The sequence below is a fragment of the Kryptolebias marmoratus genome, linkage group LG24, assembly GCF_001649575.2.
Source record: "Kryptolebias marmoratus isolate JLee-2015 linkage group LG24, ASM164957v2, whole genome shotgun sequence".
Taxonomy (NCBI): domain Eukaryota; kingdom Metazoa; phylum Chordata; class Actinopteri; order Cyprinodontiformes; family Rivulidae; genus Kryptolebias; species Kryptolebias marmoratus.
Genome location: NC_051453.1, coordinates 20,140,354 through 20,156,107, shown reverse-complemented (window position 1 = coordinate 20,156,107; position 15,754 = coordinate 20,140,354). Strand labels below are relative to the sequence as shown.

At 41.2% G+C, this 15,754-nt stretch overlaps 2 protein-coding genes across 4 annotated transcripts in view; both read left to right on the top strand.

The window, feature by feature from the left end:
- Positions 1 to 718: 718 nt before the first annotated feature.
- Positions 719 to 14,247, top strand: tbc1d23 (TBC1 domain family, member 23). Of its 3 annotated transcripts, none has more exons than XM_017423568.3 (19): positions 719 to 826; positions 2,879 to 2,990; positions 5,573 to 5,678; positions 6,193 to 6,397; positions 6,480 to 6,603; positions 6,695 to 6,819; positions 6,893 to 6,939; positions 7,025 to 7,128; positions 7,209 to 7,331; positions 7,429 to 7,521; positions 7,609 to 7,779; positions 8,046 to 8,088; positions 9,176 to 9,282; positions 9,409 to 9,548; positions 10,303 to 10,347; positions 10,980 to 11,068; positions 11,164 to 11,299; positions 11,509 to 11,703; positions 12,407 to 14,247. In XM_017423568.3, exons 1-19 carry the CDS (start codon positions 789 to 791, stop codon positions 12,489 to 12,491), a joined length of 2,088 nt encoding a protein of 695 aa, XP_017279057.1. In that variant the 5' UTR covers positions 719 to 788; the 3' UTR covers positions 12,492 to 14,247. The 3 variants fall into 3 exon arrangements, with proteins under 3 accessions (XP_017279057.1, XP_017279058.1, XP_024863278.1); XM_025007510.2 differs by lacking the exon at positions 719 to 826 and adding an exon at positions 893 to 1,047; XM_017423569.3 differs by lacking the exon at positions 10,303 to 10,347.
- Positions 12,999 to 15,754, top strand: part of nit2 (nitrilase family, member 2) — a 21,785-nt gene continuing 19,029 nt past the window's right edge. Inside the window, exons 1-3 of the mRNA XM_017423408.3 lie at positions 12,999 to 13,007; positions 14,985 to 15,088; positions 15,203 to 15,321. Of these exons, the coding sequence (XP_017278897.1) occupies positions 12,999 to 13,007; positions 14,985 to 15,088; positions 15,203 to 15,321 (232 nt within the window). The remainder of the gene's footprint in view (positions 13,008 to 14,984; positions 15,089 to 15,202; positions 15,322 to 15,754) is intronic.

Genomic DNA, 15,754 nt, shown 5'->3' with positions numbered 1-15,754 from the left:
ACCTAATTATGCTCTGATTAGATGAGTACAGTATGCAGGTTATAAGAAAGGTTCAAAATGAAAACTTACTGATCCAGCCAAGAGAAGTTTTTTTTTTTTAAAAAGTGACGTGTTTGAACACCGAGCTGTCTTTACAAAGCTCCACCATCCAGCTTGATCCCTCGATGTTTATTCAGACAGTTCTCTGACTTGTTCTTTCTGTTTTGTTTTGCGTTTAGCAGCAGGTTCCCTCTTATCTTTTCACTGAAACGTCTTCTCCTCTACTCTAAGCTTGTCTGAGTCTGCCGTATTTGCTACACGGACCACGGCCAGCCTAATGTAGGTCTCTCGAGCTTCGGATGTTTTCAACAAGTGCTTTGTTTACATTGAGTGCAGACCCACGTGTCAGAACTACATAGTATATCTGGAAAACTACTAAACTAAACGCTTTTAAACTGCACCTTTGATATAGTTCAGGATTATTGTTTTTATGGTCAATGTATTAATTGACTATATACTCTTCCAGTGAGTGACTTTAAATGTTAAAGCGACCTCTTCAACTTCTTAAGGATTTAGACGTATTTTATACTTAGTTTTTTCTCTCGCAAACACAGGTGTGAAAACCTTTGACAAAAAGCTTTTACTAATGAGAAGGCTGTTTAACACATATGATTTCACTTCTGACTAGTAAGAACTTAATTTTGACCCGGAAGTGTCTAAAAGATGTGGTTTGATTATATGGCACAACGGCCTGCCATACAGCTTTATAGGCCGTGTCGACGGAACGTGACGTGTCTGTCAACATAACAATGGCGGATACGGTGGAGGAAGCTCTTCAGGGCAGCTGGTGAGACCATTTATTGTCGGACTAAGGCCTTTAGAGGTGTCCTTTGGGCTGTCAGGGGTCCGTGTAGGTTTAATTTGTACAATTTAACCGTAGAGTAACTAAATACAGAGTCCGTCACTGCTCGGCTGGCGGCGGACAGGCAGCGGTTCGGTTCGGGCAGCTAATATAACAACCAGCCTCTGGGACCAGAGAACCAACTCAGACCTGAGACGGTATCCCAAGTGTGTTTCTCAAGCGTATGTTGGGGGTTAATATAGTATGACACTTTTTTATTTCTCTTTGACGCGTTTAGTGGTCGATGACCACCACTAATTAGCTGAGTTTCCTTCAATCCGACATGTCACTCGAGCCGCTACCATTCGTCGCAAAATACACGACATTATGATAACTTCACGGTCATTTCAGCAAGTTTTTTGGACTCCTAAGAGCTTTGGGGATTTTCTGTGGCACACTAAGACTATCTTCTTTATAAATAAATCTAACTGGGGTTGAATGTTTCACTGTAAGCTGAGGTAAAGACAAACTATTTTTAACATTGTAAAGGTGTCAGGATGGGCTTTTATAGACACAACTTATTGAAAATGGTTGTTTTAAATCGTGTTATATCTGGGTTGGATTCAAATGTGAGCTTGAGTGTAGTGGCTGAGGTTGTAATTGGAATGAAGTGCACAGATTTGGATTGATTTTATGTATTTATTGTCACTTGGTGGCATATAATTAAAATGAATTGATCTGTGAAGTTACAACAATCACACCCAGCTGTGAAGGAATGTCTTTTCTTGTTTTATTTACTGACAGGAATTGGCCCCTCGCTTTCAAACTCAACCTTATAATGTAATAGTTTTGTGTTCTGTCTGCGTTTAGTTTGCTTTTGCTTCGATTTGAAGACAAACTTAGCCCCTCAAGGTTTGAACAGTTCACCAGAGAGAGGAGGAAATGGTTGTTAACGTCCATCTTGGGCAGGGGTGGGCAATCCTGGTCCTCAAGGGCCACTATCCTGCATGTTTTCCTTGTTTCTCTGCTCCAACACACCTGATTCAGTGGTTAAATCACCTCTTCATGTTCTGCAGAAGCCTGTTAATCACCCATAGATTCAAGTCAGGTGTGTTGGAGCAGAGAAACAAGGAAAACATGCAGGACAGTGGCCCTCCAGGACCAGGGTTGCCCACCCCTGATCTTGGGTGATTCGACTGCAAGCGGTCAGCCCTGACTGAGGGCGTTCACTCCTGGAGGTTGACTGGGTACCCTGAAAACCATTTTTGCGGTCAGGACTCTGTGAGCTGTCAGAGGTCGGCTGAAAGTTTCTGTAAAAATGATAGATTCAGACATTCAAACTGTATTATTATTAGATTTACTGAACGCTGCTCAGGCTGTTGTGCTGTGATTGACAGCGCGTTGGGTCCAGTCAGCTCTAAAGCGATCAGAACAAACCTCAAACTGAAGAGAAACTTCCTAAAAATCCACTCTGATTCGTGAAATCTCAACAAAAGGGACATTTTAATGGAAGATTCCCACAGACAGTTCATTAAAGCTTTTAGCCGATAAAAACAATACAAGCCAAACAAAAAAAAAAGTTGTTGCAGAATATTCCCAAGGATTGTCCGTTTTAATTATATTTAATCAGCTGTCTGCTGATGACACCTAGTCGTCCTGGTAATAACTCTGCTGCCTGTGTGGGGTCAAGCCAGTTCAGTCCTACATCGAGACTCAGGACAGATGGTGTTCAGATTGGCAAATGTACGAAGAAAAGGAGACCAGAACATCTTTGAAGATGGCCTGTATTTAGTGCTGTATGAAGGCAGTTGGATCACCTAGGTGTGACGTTAGTGCCGAAGTGGTAATCAGTTTGTTTTTGTAGTATTACCACAAGACCGACTCACTCGTTATTACCAGACTGCTTTTTCCTCTCTGTTTGTGGTATAAAAATGAGAGTATTCAGTACTGGATCATGTAAAAAAAAAAAAAAAAAAAGTAAAAGTTAGTGAAGGACTTGCGCTAACGCTTTGCGAGAAACGTCTTCCTGTTGTGATGGTGGGATGTGGTCGTCTTCAGGAACCAGGATCTAGCTGAGGCTCTGGACTCCGGAGGCTCGGACATGGAGATGGAGAAGAGCATCGTCCAGGTCCAGGAGCATTCGGCTCAGCACCGAGCCAAGATGTGGAAGGTAAGGCAGGTCCTGTTTAAGTGTCATTGAAATCAAAAGGTATAGACAAGAAGTCAGAGAGTCAATAAAGCAGGCATCCTACAAAGTACCAAAGTGAAGATTCGGCTGCCTCATATTTGTTTCACACACTGAAGGACCAACTTTGATGTGGGAAACCCCTTGGTCTCTGTGATCGTTTCGCCTTGAATATTTGATAATAGCCAACATAGAAAGGGCCTTAGAAACCTGTTGTGATCAGCCCATTCAGTCCATCTACACCTGACACTGACTCTCTGGATACAGACTGGAAAGACCAGCATTTCATGCTCAAATGACATCATGTCTACTAACTCACCAACACGCCTCCAGCTAAGGCCACAGTGTGATGTAAAACTACATTCCTATCATATTTTGAAGATGTTAATATTTCAGTGAATGCTGACATGTGGCTGGTACGCAGTTAAAGATTTTTTTTTTATGGGATGTAAAACCAACCTGACAATTTAATTAAACGTTGATATAATTTGGATTTTTTTTTGTAAAAAAATACTTTTTTGAAAACTAAGGCATGCTCAAAGACTTTTGTAAAGCTGTTAAATATATTATTAAAGGGGTAGTTCAGATCGTTTGAAGTGGGGTTCTGGGAAGGTTATGAGCAGTAATATCTTACCTGCTATAGATCGCTTTTTGAGTGACCTCAGTTTGGAGAATTAGGCCTAATCCACACGTAACCTCCGTTTAATAGCACTAAAAACAATTGATAATGATAACTCCGGCCAAAGTGAAGATTTACGAATTCTCCTTTTTTGTGTTTGCGTGTTGACGTTGGTAACCGCACATTATAGTCTGCGACAAGTAATGCGGTGCTGACGTCACGTATGCAACACTTGTTATTGTTTGACCAGGCAGGTAAAGGGACAATGTCTACTGTCAGAGAAGTGGTGATTTTTACCTTGGTTCAGACGCTTTTTGCATGTTTGTTTTTACAACATCATCTGCTACAATACGTTGCACTGCAAAGTAGAAGGAGCGCTTGGAGGGCAGTGGTTTTACACCAGCTACGTGTGGACAAGGCCTTAGTTTAATTTTGATCAGATTGACGAGCTAATGGCTAGTTAAGCGGCATTAGCACTTTCAATGCAGGCAGGAATATTAATGTTTCTCCACAATAACTGTGTAATGTAAAATTGGGTGTGGTGTGAAGGTTTACAAAACAGCAGCTTTTGTATAAACGGCTTCGTATGAAATTTTCTTTAGGTTTGCATTGTTTTTTAAAAAAAAACATTGTCCAATCACTTTTTTTCTTTTTAAATTCCCCACTTTTTGTAAGGTAATTAGCCCATCCCTTCACATTTGGTATCATTAAAAGCCCTAAATGTCCTATGTATATAACAAAAAGGAGTTAACTCAGTAGTATGCAGTGGGTGGGAGATAATCAGGTTTACACATGTCCTCCACAGAGGACAAATTTAAACTACTTGTTAAGACAGCAGCAATCCTCTTTGGTCTTGGCCCCGCTCGGATTAGCCGTTCAGGTGGTATCTCACTGTTAGAAATTATTTGGCAAGTTAAGATTGCAGGAATTGTGCAGATTTTTCGTTGCAATCTGACTGAAGTTTGAGTGTTTGCAACCAAGCAACCTGCGATACACGTGGCAAAGTACAGCTCCAGTGCTCTTAGACTGGTTGGGGACGTCACATTTCACAGTTCAGGTGGGATCGAGACAACTAATGACTATTTTGAGAGCAAAGTTGTCACACAAGTTCTTCAATAAGGTTCAAAACTCAAGCAACAGAACTGCATGGCTCTGCTACTCACCAGGAAATTGAGAACCACCACAAATGTTGCTGGGCTCTCTGGAGTCTCCCTCATGAATGCCATTAACCAAAGAATTGTAGTCCAGTGAGAGATCATCTTTGATCTTGTCACTCTGATCTGAGGACATATTTGTTCATAACCTTTCCCCCCACTTCAAATGATCTGAACTATTCCTTTATTATATACTATGTTAGGACAGCTTTACTTTATGTACCTTAATTCTACCGTTCTTACTTACTTTAAGATTAAGACAGGTTTTATTGCGTGAAATGAATTTATAAATGTACAGTAGGAAAGAAAACAGGTTTGTAGGAAGTTGAATTGGGTTTTATTCCAGCATTTGTCTGTAAATAATTAGGAATAGTGTTGGATTATTGTTTCATTTACAAATAACAGGCAGCAGCTGGAACAAACATAATTCTGTTCTCTGAAGAGCCTGTCCATGAAGCCTAATCAGACAAAAATCTATCTTTTTATCAGTGATGGATTCTCAGTAAGTACTGACTTTTAATGTTAATAGAAATTATAATGGGCTGCTGGTAATAATAAATGTTTTCTTTGTACGTCAGGTAAAGTGTTTTTGTTTTGCGTATCACAAAATTAATAGAGTTTTCCTCTGAATGGTAAAAAGAAGATCATCATAAATTTATTTATAACTATTTATACACAGATTTGAAATCTGATCTCTGACCAGTTTCCTTTTTTTCTGCATGTTGAGTGTCCCTTTGTCATTCAGGAGCTCCATTTTTAGCAGTGAATATGTGTGTGTTTGTGTGTGTTGGCAGATTGCTCTGAATGTCTCTGGAAAAGGAGACAGCCTGTCTCCCTGGGACGGTGTCCTTGATTTACCAGAACAGACGCTCATTCACAACCGCAGTCAACAGCTGATCGGTGTGTAAAAACATTTGTTTCTTGCACGAGTTCTGACTTTTCTTCTATTTCAAATAAATGAAATGTGTAAAAACAATATGACGATATTTAATTAGTCACTTTTGTTGAGCAGAATTGACAAATACAATATACCAAACGTGTTTAAGAAACAACCTGACAAAGGAAAAAAGCACAGATGAATATGGCTGGTTGACAGCGTATGACGAGTGTTTCGTTTAGAATATCTGAATGCTGCACCAGAACATAATCAGGTTCAACTAACCTGGAGAAACGTGGCTGATGGAAATCTGAATTTTGTCAAGAGTTTACAGAAAAAAATGGCTTTGTTTTTAAGTTTTTAACTCTCATATCAGTCTGATCTGGTGAGGACAAAAATAGAACAGCTTCACTAAGGATAAAAACCAAGGCGCTGACATTGTTCTTCAGGGTTCAAATAAGCTGAAAATTTGAAGTTTGCATGAGGCTGATGGGGGAGAAGGGTTCCTAAGGCCTCGCTGCTTGTTTCCACATTTAGATCAGCTGGGAGTTTCAGAAGAAGAGATGAGTGAAATGGTGTCTGACGTAGAGTCGGTCATCACTTTCTACTGCAAGTCTCGCAACATCACCTTCACCCCCGAGCTCAGCTGGCCACATCTGCTCAAACCCCTGCTGGGGCTTCGGTTACCCCGCAGCGACCTCTACAACTGCTTCTACGCTGTCATGAACAAATACATCCCCAGGTAAATCATGTTGACCCTGAGGACGTTTCCCAACCCCTCTTATTCGGAGAGCTTTAATATCTGCGACGGGTGTTTATTCCAGGGAATGTGTGCTGAACGGCCGACCCTTCCACCTTTACCGACTGCTGCTGCAGTACCACGAGCCGGAGCTCTGCTCCTTCTTGGACACCAAAAAGATCACACCGGACTCGTACGCCATCAGCTGGGTGTGTCTGTATTTTCTTTGACAAGAACGTCTCCTCGCTGTTAGCCCTCTGTGTGTGTTTGTGGCGTTGTTTGAACTGTGTTTATTTGTAGCTGGCCAGCCTGTTCTCCAGCCACTGCAGGCCTGAAGTTACCCAGGCTTTATGGGACTCTTACCTTCAGCAGGCCGACCCTTTCCTCATCTTCTTTCTCACGCTCATCATCCTCGTCAATGCCAAGTATGTAATAGTTGTTGGACACTATACAATACATGGTATCTCTTTATGTTCTAAATGTCTGATTTGTCCTCAGAGAGACCATCCTGGGACAGGAAGCAGACAGCAAAGAGAGCATCATCAGTGAGTTTGTTTTATGTCTTGTTTGTGGATTTCCTCAAACATCCTGTTTAAAAGCTGAGCTTAAACTGGTGTATTTGTCTCACAGAAATGCTGGAAGCGTCCCCTTCCCTCCTGGAAGCAGAAGACATTGAAGATTTGTTTGCGCTGGCTCAGTATTATCAGAGCAAAACCCCGCTGTCTCTCAGAAAGGTAAAGCTTTGTGGACAGATCGGCCTGTGATCAGATGGCAGCTGTACTAAAGACTGTTTCCTTCTTTTCTTTGTCTTTAGATGAATCAGAATATGTTTGGAAGCAGCCTGGTGGCTCTCAAAGAGGAGGACACGGACCTGAGTCAGGCTCTCTGCCTCCCTGTGTCCGTCCCTGAAATCCTGCAGGCCAATCAGCTGCAGCAGGTCAGTTTAACCGGTTTCACACAGGAAATCACCAACTTTTATTGGACAAGCCACATTACTGTTCAGAGTGTGCTGAAGATGGACCTTTGCATTTCAGGATGGGGTGCGTTTTTTTGTGGTGGATTGTCGACCTGCAGAGCAGTACAACGCTGGACACCTGTCCACAGCCTTCCACCTGGACTCTGACCTGGTGGGACACAGCACCAGTCTGAAATACTTCTTCAAACCTTTGCGCACCATCTGAATATCATCCGTTTCCCTCCTTTTCGTCCCACAGATGCTCCAGAACCCCTCTGAGTTTGCTCTTTCTGTGAAGTCCCTCCTGGAGGCTCAGAAGCAGTCTTTAGAGTCGGGATCCATCGCCAGCGGGGAGCACCTGTGCTTCATGGGCAGCGGGAGGGAAGAGGAGGACATGTACATGAACATGGTGCTGGCACATTTTCTACAGGTAAGGGACATGTGGAAAGAAGGCAGAAGTAGTGCTGTACTATAAAAAATAAATAAATAAAAGATCCCAAATTGTTCTACTAAAACTTAAAAATAAAAAACTGCTATTTACTGCATTAAAGAAGCTAAAGCAAGTAAATGTTATATACTTTTAAAATACAAAATTCTTACATAGTTAAGGGTTGAACAGAAAATGAAAAGATGTTATTATTTTCCTGTTTGTTCACCTAAACTTAGATTATGTGCTAATTAAAGACTCTGTTGCAGAAAAACAAAGAATATGTGAGCATTGCCAAAGGAGGTTTTATGGGTAAGTGTGTCACACATTCCCACATTTCTTTGGTTTGCATTACTATTACTTCAAGTAGATGTTAGATTTCTTGGATTAGGTAATAATTTGCTGCTTGATCCAGAGAAGCTGTTATTTTGCACGGCGGTGGCTGTTAATAGTTGTTGAGCTGAAATGTGTTTGTAAATTCGTACAGTCAGGAGAAAAGAAAGTTCACCCTCTTTCAATTTTAGGGTTTTTACATATCAGCCTGTAATAAAAACCATCTGGTCTTTACCAGGTGCTGAAAGGATTCAAATCTAACATCATGTGAACAAAAAACACAACAGATTTTTCAACAGAAATAAAGCCAAAATGGAAAAACTTTTTCCACCCATCATTCAGCAGCTTGTTGGACCTCCTTTAGCTGGGATGACTTTCAGTAGTGGTTTTCTGTAGGACAGTTTCTCACATGGTTGTGAAGGAACTTTTGGCCCACTCTTCCCCCTTAAGAATGGCAGACATTTGTTTCTGTGCAGCTCTCTTAAGGCCCCGCTGCGGTGTTTCAATTAGGCTGAGGTCTGGACTTTAACTGAACCACTGCAACTCTTTAAAACAAGCCCAAATCATCAGCCCTCCACTGCCGTGTTTAACAAGTTTGTGCTGATATGCTGTGCTTGATTTTCTCCGAACACGGTGCTGTTCATTATGGGTAAACATCTCTACTTTGGTCTCATCTGGCCAGAGGACAGTGTGATGAAGTCTCTAAGGTCACTGCTGATTTTTGTTCTCCTTGGCGTCGTGTTAACGCACACCTGACAAAACTCCTGCTTTAATCAAAAACATCACACTGATGATAAACCGGTAGTCAGGCACATCTAAACCTTGTGGAAGCAGCAAGGGTGGATGCTGTTTTTGACACACAGGTTTTACATTTTGACTTTGTTTTAGTTGAATAAATAATGACATGTTGGAATCAGATTATTTTTATTTTGTCCTGATGACTTAAATCCTAGAACTGAAGAAGGATGAACTTTGTTTTTCCATGACTGTATCTGGGCTTCTTGGTCAAAGCTGAAGCGCTCATTTTGTTAGAAATGAAAGTTCACAAAGATTTGTATTACTTCAGCTCTGCAGAAGCATCTGGTGGACATGAACGTTGAGGGCCTCGACTCGTCATATGTCAACTGGATCGTCAGCACATCTGGATCTCACAGCAGCCTCAGCTCTGCTGATGTAGGTTTAAAAGAAAGAAACCCAATTTATTTCAAAAAAACACTCTTTGTTGGAGTTGTTTTTATGTTTTTTATTGGTGTCCAGCTGCAGATTTGTATTCCTACTCTTGTTTTACCAACAATACAGGGAGAGTTGAGCAGCCCTGGAGATGGTAAAGGTGTCAAATCTCTAGTCAACAAAATGACATTTGCTCTGAAATCCAAGTCAGTCAACGTGAAGGAGAAGATGATCAGCTTCATTGAGAACACCTCCACTCCTGTGGACAGGTAGGAACCCAGATCCTCCTCTAAAGTTGACTCTTACATTACAACACACACTTAGGCTGAATCTCATCCCCTGGCTGTACACCCACACCTTGGCCCCATGGAAACGTACTCCTCTAGTCTGCACCATCACACATAAACCAAACTAAATGCATCCGAATGTACTTAATTAGACATTTTGATGTTTGAGACAAACTATTATGAACAAAGTTTTAATAGATAATTGATATTTTATCAAAGAACTTTAATTATTTTGTTATTTTTTTATGCTGGTGAAACATAATCGATGATCATACTAAACGTTATATATCAGAGTACATCAAGCTAAACGTTGTTTTTTGTGCCAATCAGAATATTTTGGACAGATAAATCATTTATATTTGTGGGTTTTCTTGCACAGCTCATACCTCTTTGTTTTAAAAACGCACCCCCCTAAAAAAAAAAAAAAAAAGCTCAGCTTTTGCTTCTGCTTTACAAAGAATCAAGACACTTTTTTCTCCCAGGAGGAACAAACAAAACTTAAAGGGAATGATTAAAATGTCGTGGTACGGGTGAAATGTGATTAGCTTTTTAGTTTTTTGTTTTTTTTTTCATTCAGATTAAATACAACACATGATGCAGCCTCTTGTATACACTGAACTGTCTTATAGCAGAAGGTTGTTACTGCTGAGTTATTGTCTTTCTGATGAGTGTAAAAACGATGGAGTTTTGTTGTAACTCTATAAAATGAAGTCCCTTGTACCTTATTCCACACTAGAATAACTTTCAATCTGCCCTGGCCAGAGAAGGTGGTTCCTGATCGGTAAGAGCTCTGAAACGTTGAGTTGTCTCACGAGCATGCTCACTGGCTTTAGGCCCACACGGCTCCTCATGCCTCGTCGCAGCATCTCTGCCTAATCTGCTCACTCATAACATACCGCTCCATGTTTCCATCCTGTGAGGGCAGGCTGTGTTTGACGTTTCTGTCATGCTTTTGCTAACACTTGGAGCCGCTGCGGCGTTTAAGAAGGCGTTGACTCATTTTTACATCCTGAACCGAGGCTCTCGTCTAAAGCGTTTCTTTTTAGGGCAAACCTCATCTTCGCCTCTGTTTGCTTTTGAGAAGCATTAAACAGTCTGTCTTTCCATTTTCTTGTTTTCTTAGATGATAGCCAGGGCTTTACTAATATGCGCAATGCTCCAGTTTACAACTAGCCCTGAATATCATACAAGAACTGATGTTACTTTGTGTTTCCTAAAAGTGTCTCATTTAACCTTTTCTTTTATATTTAACAGCATAACTTGTGGCAGGAAGGGGCTCATGATTTTTACACTGTCACGTTGTTGCTTTTTGTGTGCAAATTCACCGTTACGTGTTTTATTTGATTCGAACACTGGTACAAACATCCTCGCAACCTTCATTTGGTGAACTGCCCTGTTGCTTTCTGTAAACAGACACGTGAGCAGCAGCGATCGAGTCGGCAAACCTTACCGGGGAGTGAAGCCCGTCTTCAGTATTGGGGATGAAGAAGAGTATGACACAGGTAAATGCTGGTCAAGTACGAATACAGTTTGAAAATGGGATTTTGAGAAGCCAGATAAATAAGAAAGTGACCCCCCCTTCCCCCCCTCCCTCCAGATGAGATCGACAGCTCATCCATGTCGGATGATGACAGGAAGGAGATTGTGAACATTCAAACCTGGATGAACAAACCAGATGTAAAACATCACATTCCATGCAATGAGGTGAAAGAAACGGGTCACATGTTCCCCAGGTGAGCCGCTCCACTTCCTGTTTGTGTGACTTCAGGAACACTAGTTTGAAAACTTCTGCTTTTGCGCAACACTCAAACATCTCCTTCCGTTTAAACGTGGCTCATCCCACTTCCTGAAGACTGAAGGAACTGATGACTCCTCGAATCTTGAAGTCTGACTCTGATAGTTTGTTTTTTCGTGTGTGTGTGTGTGTGTGTGTGCTTGTCAGCCACTTGTTGATCACAGCGACTCACATGTACTGCCTGAGGGAGATTGCCTCCAGGAAGGGATTTGCTTACATCCAGTCCAGACAAGCTCTGAGCTCTGTGGTGAAGATCACATCCAAAAAGAAGCATCCAGAACTTATTACCTTCAAGTTTGGGAGCAACAACTCAGCTGGAGTGGAGATATCTGCAGTGGAGAGGTGCTCACATACAAACTCAGACAAAATAGGAAATTATTATATTTTTTTTATTTCTTTTATGTTTTAGTTGTTTACCATAACATTTTTAACATATAGTCTGTTTATGAATATTTAAGTCTCAATCCAACTTTCGATGTCATTCTTTTGTTTCCTGCCCAAATTTTCATTTGCTGCTGCTCCTTCAACTTTGCAAAAACCCATACAGAAAATTCATTAAAATCTGTAGCTCGATAGAGAATAGTGTGCTATGACTTATGGGAGCAGATAGACAAAATTGCAAAAAAATATATATATATATTCCACATAGATGACAACGGGATTTTTGCTTAAGAGGTGAAAAGTCAGCCCTCCTTGGAGCTCTTTTCATCTAACAAAACAACTACAGCTGCTATGACACTTCAAAAAGACCTAATTGTTCAGCCATAGTTTCTGTACAAAATGAACAATGTTCTGATCTTTCTAATGCTGGTCTTCATTCTGAATGAGATAATTACCTGCTGCCGTCACATGCAAGCATGTGAGCATCTTGTAAGAAGTGCAACAGCATTTGATTTGTTAGAACTGTGGGAAATAAACGACATTATTGAAAAATGTGTTCAAGTATAACTCTGCGTAGGTTTTTTTTCATAGTCACTTGTGACAAGTTTAATATAGTTTTTTTTTGTTTCCTTTAAGCTAACACAGTCTTTTCCTCTTCTTAAAGATATTTGATACCCAACGCAGGCGACGCCACGAAAGTCATCAAGCAGCAGATCATGAAAGTTCTAGACGCTCTGGAGAGCTCGTAAACGGAGATCAGTCTTCACAGGAGATCGTGATGACCGCCCATGACACAAACTGTAAGAAGAGTCTCCTCCTCCTCCTCCTCCTCCTCCTGCTGCCCCTGTGGACAGTGCAGTGTTGACTGGGGACGCCCTGCATGTCTGTCACACGGCCAGCTGCAGACCTGAGCGACAGGCTGCATGTGTCCAAAACCTTAGGTGCTCCGCAGCCATCCAGCCATCACATTTTACTAATTTAAGAAGTATTGGTTGCAGAGCGAATTCTTCCTTACTACTTGTAAATTATGGGATGTCATTACAGTACAGTTTGGCTTTGATTTCCCTCTGGCCTTAACGTAGCATACTGGCCGACCAGTGGTAAATCTTTAAACCCATACATGACTGACCTTTATCTTTCAGCTTCAGCATCTTAAATCAGACTAACTTGTTTTGTGGACAGTATTGCATTTTTTTTTTCTTTTTCTTGATGTGTTGAGTAGATTTAATGTTTATAATTCCGGTCAGGAAGCAAACATGGGTCAGGTAAGCTCAGACGTAAAGATGCACGTCCTAAAAAAGAAAAGGCAGTGCTAGCACATGAGGCAGGTTATCTACTTCAGACTCCCTTTTTTTTCTTCTTCTTCTGATAACTTTTCTTTTCCAGCGGTTAGCCTTAAAGAGAAATGATTTGATGGTGTTTATAAATATGTAAAATACTGTTTAAACAATTCTTATCAGCACAGACCTCTGTAATGTCTTTATAAACGCATACGCGGATTGTTAAAATATGCTGTGAAAACCAGTTGACAGGGTTTAAAGCGCCCCTTCTTTCTGCGTTAAGACGTAGCTTTTGTGTATATTTATTTTTCCCAGCTATTACAAATGGTCAGGAATTGATTTCATCGCAAACAGTTTGATGTAGCTCTCAGAAACCATCGACTGCACACCCTCTGATCTAAATTTGAACCCCACCAGGAGGTCCGAGGAGTTCAGCGTTTGTCTCCATCCTCTTCGGAGTCCCTCGGATAACTGGGTGAAAATGTGCTTCATCATCTTGGCGACCTGCATTAAGAAACAAACAACGGTTGTAACGAGGACTGCTCACAGAAGCACAAATCTGAACAAAGTGACGAGTTAACTTGTTTAAAGGATGGTTTCGTTTTCAGATATTTTCAGCCCAAACTGTGCAGTTTCAGTTTGGTTGCCACTGTTGCCTTTGGCCTCATGCCTGTGAGATATATTTTGGCTTCAGCAGTGGCAACAGATCTTAGTAAACTGCTGCTTCTCCTCTGGTCTTTAAGACTTCCTCTCTTCGCTCTTGCTTATTTATGCCTTTTTTTTTTCTCTCTTAGATTAATTCATGTTGGAAGACATCCAAGTGTCCTGTGTGACTTCAGTTGTTGAACGTTTGGTCTGCAGAGCATAAATCAGTCTTTAAATTTGACATGGGTTTCATCACCCTAACCAAAACAGAAGGCACACTTGAGAAGGAATTAAGAAAACCAAAACTTGAAATAAAGACTAAATTTAGTCTTTCTTCACTCCAATCTTTATAGCATTCCTGTGTCGCCCATACATAGTGTTTGTAAATTTGTGATATTTTTCAGTATTTTCTTGTCTGGAACATCCTTGACTGTTAAGTCTTTATGTTACTCTTTATAACATCGTTGGCAAAGGATGTCAACCACTATTTGAAAGTGAAACAGTGTAACATGCACCTTACTGTACTGCTATTATTTTCTAAATGTTTCCGTTTTTAATAAATGGAAATTATTGGACTGCAGTTGTGGACATAGTTATTGAAGTTGTATCATTACATGTGACATGTACATATGTGTATTTATTGCAATGTGGACTCACCCTCAGTTCTTCTAAACAGCCATGAAGACCTCAGAGAAGATCGCCTGTCATCCTTGTGCACAAGAGGAACGTGAATAATAATGTATCCAGATGGGAAATTAGCCATAAATCAAAACTGCTCTATTAACCTCTATTTTCATATGAGGAAATGTTATTTATTGGCAGTAATCACTAAGTCTTTGGACTTGACTATACAGTAAATATTCAGTTGACCTGATTTAATTAGTATTGCTTACACTTTGTTTTACCTGCTTGACTACAGGTGAGAGACGTCTGAGAAGAGACTATAATTTTATGCAGACCTTGTAGAAGTTTGTGGACCTTATGTTAAACCTGTCCGTCTTTACACATTCATCAGAAAATCTAGAGGATCAGGTTGCAGATATTTATTACTCTGTTAATGTTGATCATAACCAATGAGGGGAGTTTGAGTAACACTGCAATCTGATTGGCCGCGAGACAACCATCTCTAAATTTCACTTTAAAAGATCCAGACTTTACAGCAGATGGTTGAAGGGATGTAGAGAAAGGTTAAAGTTTTCCATTTGCTTTCAAAGACGACCTTTGTTATTACTTTAAGACAGTTACCAACAACACAAAGTTGCGACGGTTTTAAGAAGCGCAACTAAAGGTTGTAGTACTCTTATTTTGAAAAGCAAGCGCCCTGCCCGGAAACATTCCCCCCCCCCCTGCTTTGTTTGTTCCGGAGTACTGAACGGAACGGACCGCTGCACGGATGACCACTGTCGCCAAAATAATGTCAAGTAAGTGTCAAAGTATTAATCGTCCGCTGTGTTTCTTGTTTTGAACCGCAAACCTGCAGACTGCAGACACAGTTTAACGCTCGGTGAAGTGTTAGCTAACTCGCTGTCGTGCAGAGTTCCGTCTGGCCGTGGTCCAGCTGCAGGTGGGCGGCGTCAAGGCGGACAACCTGAGCAGAGCCCGGGGGCTGGTGAAGGAGGCGGCGGGGCAGGGCAGCAAAGTGGTGCTGCTCCCGGTGAGGCTGGCTGTCACACACCTTCATGCTTACAGAAAAAAAAAAGGTTTTATATTCACTCAGCTGTGCTGAATATCTGATTTGACCACAACAAACATAACAGTATCTTTAAGACATCTTCATAACTGCCAACATTTAAAAATTGAAAAGAAGCGTAGCTTCGGGGGTCCGGGGGCATAAAACAGCAGTTGAAAACGGAAGTTACTCTGTAACTATGGTTCTGTGAATTCCTGGATGACTGCCAGTGGCAGTAAACAAAGTGGATATGTCTCCTCGCGCTCTGCGCAGGTCGAGAATTAATGTAAACAAAGTCACGCACGTGACACGTAGCTCACCTGGGCGTGCGTCTATAAATAGCACGTGTGAGGCTACGTTCGGCCTCTTCGGATCTTCTGGCGGGGAAGAAGTTCCGAGTGACCAGTGTGACTGGCAG

What these genes read in the sequence shown, in the direction of transcription:
- tbc1d23 (XM_017423568.3), top strand. Translation starts at nt 789, where the DNA reads ATGGCGGATACGGTGGAGGAAGCTCTTCAGGGCAGCTG. An exon ending in ACCGAGCCAAGATGTGGAAG is followed by an intron (nt 2,991 to 5,572) that starts GTAAGGCAGGTC and finishes GTGTGTTGGCAG; the next exon opens with ATTGCTCTGAATGTCTCTGG. An exon ending in ATGAACAAATACATCCCCAG is followed by an intron (nt 6,398 to 6,479) that starts GTAAATCATGTT and finishes TGTTTATTCCAG; the next exon opens with GGAATGTGTGCTGAACGGCC.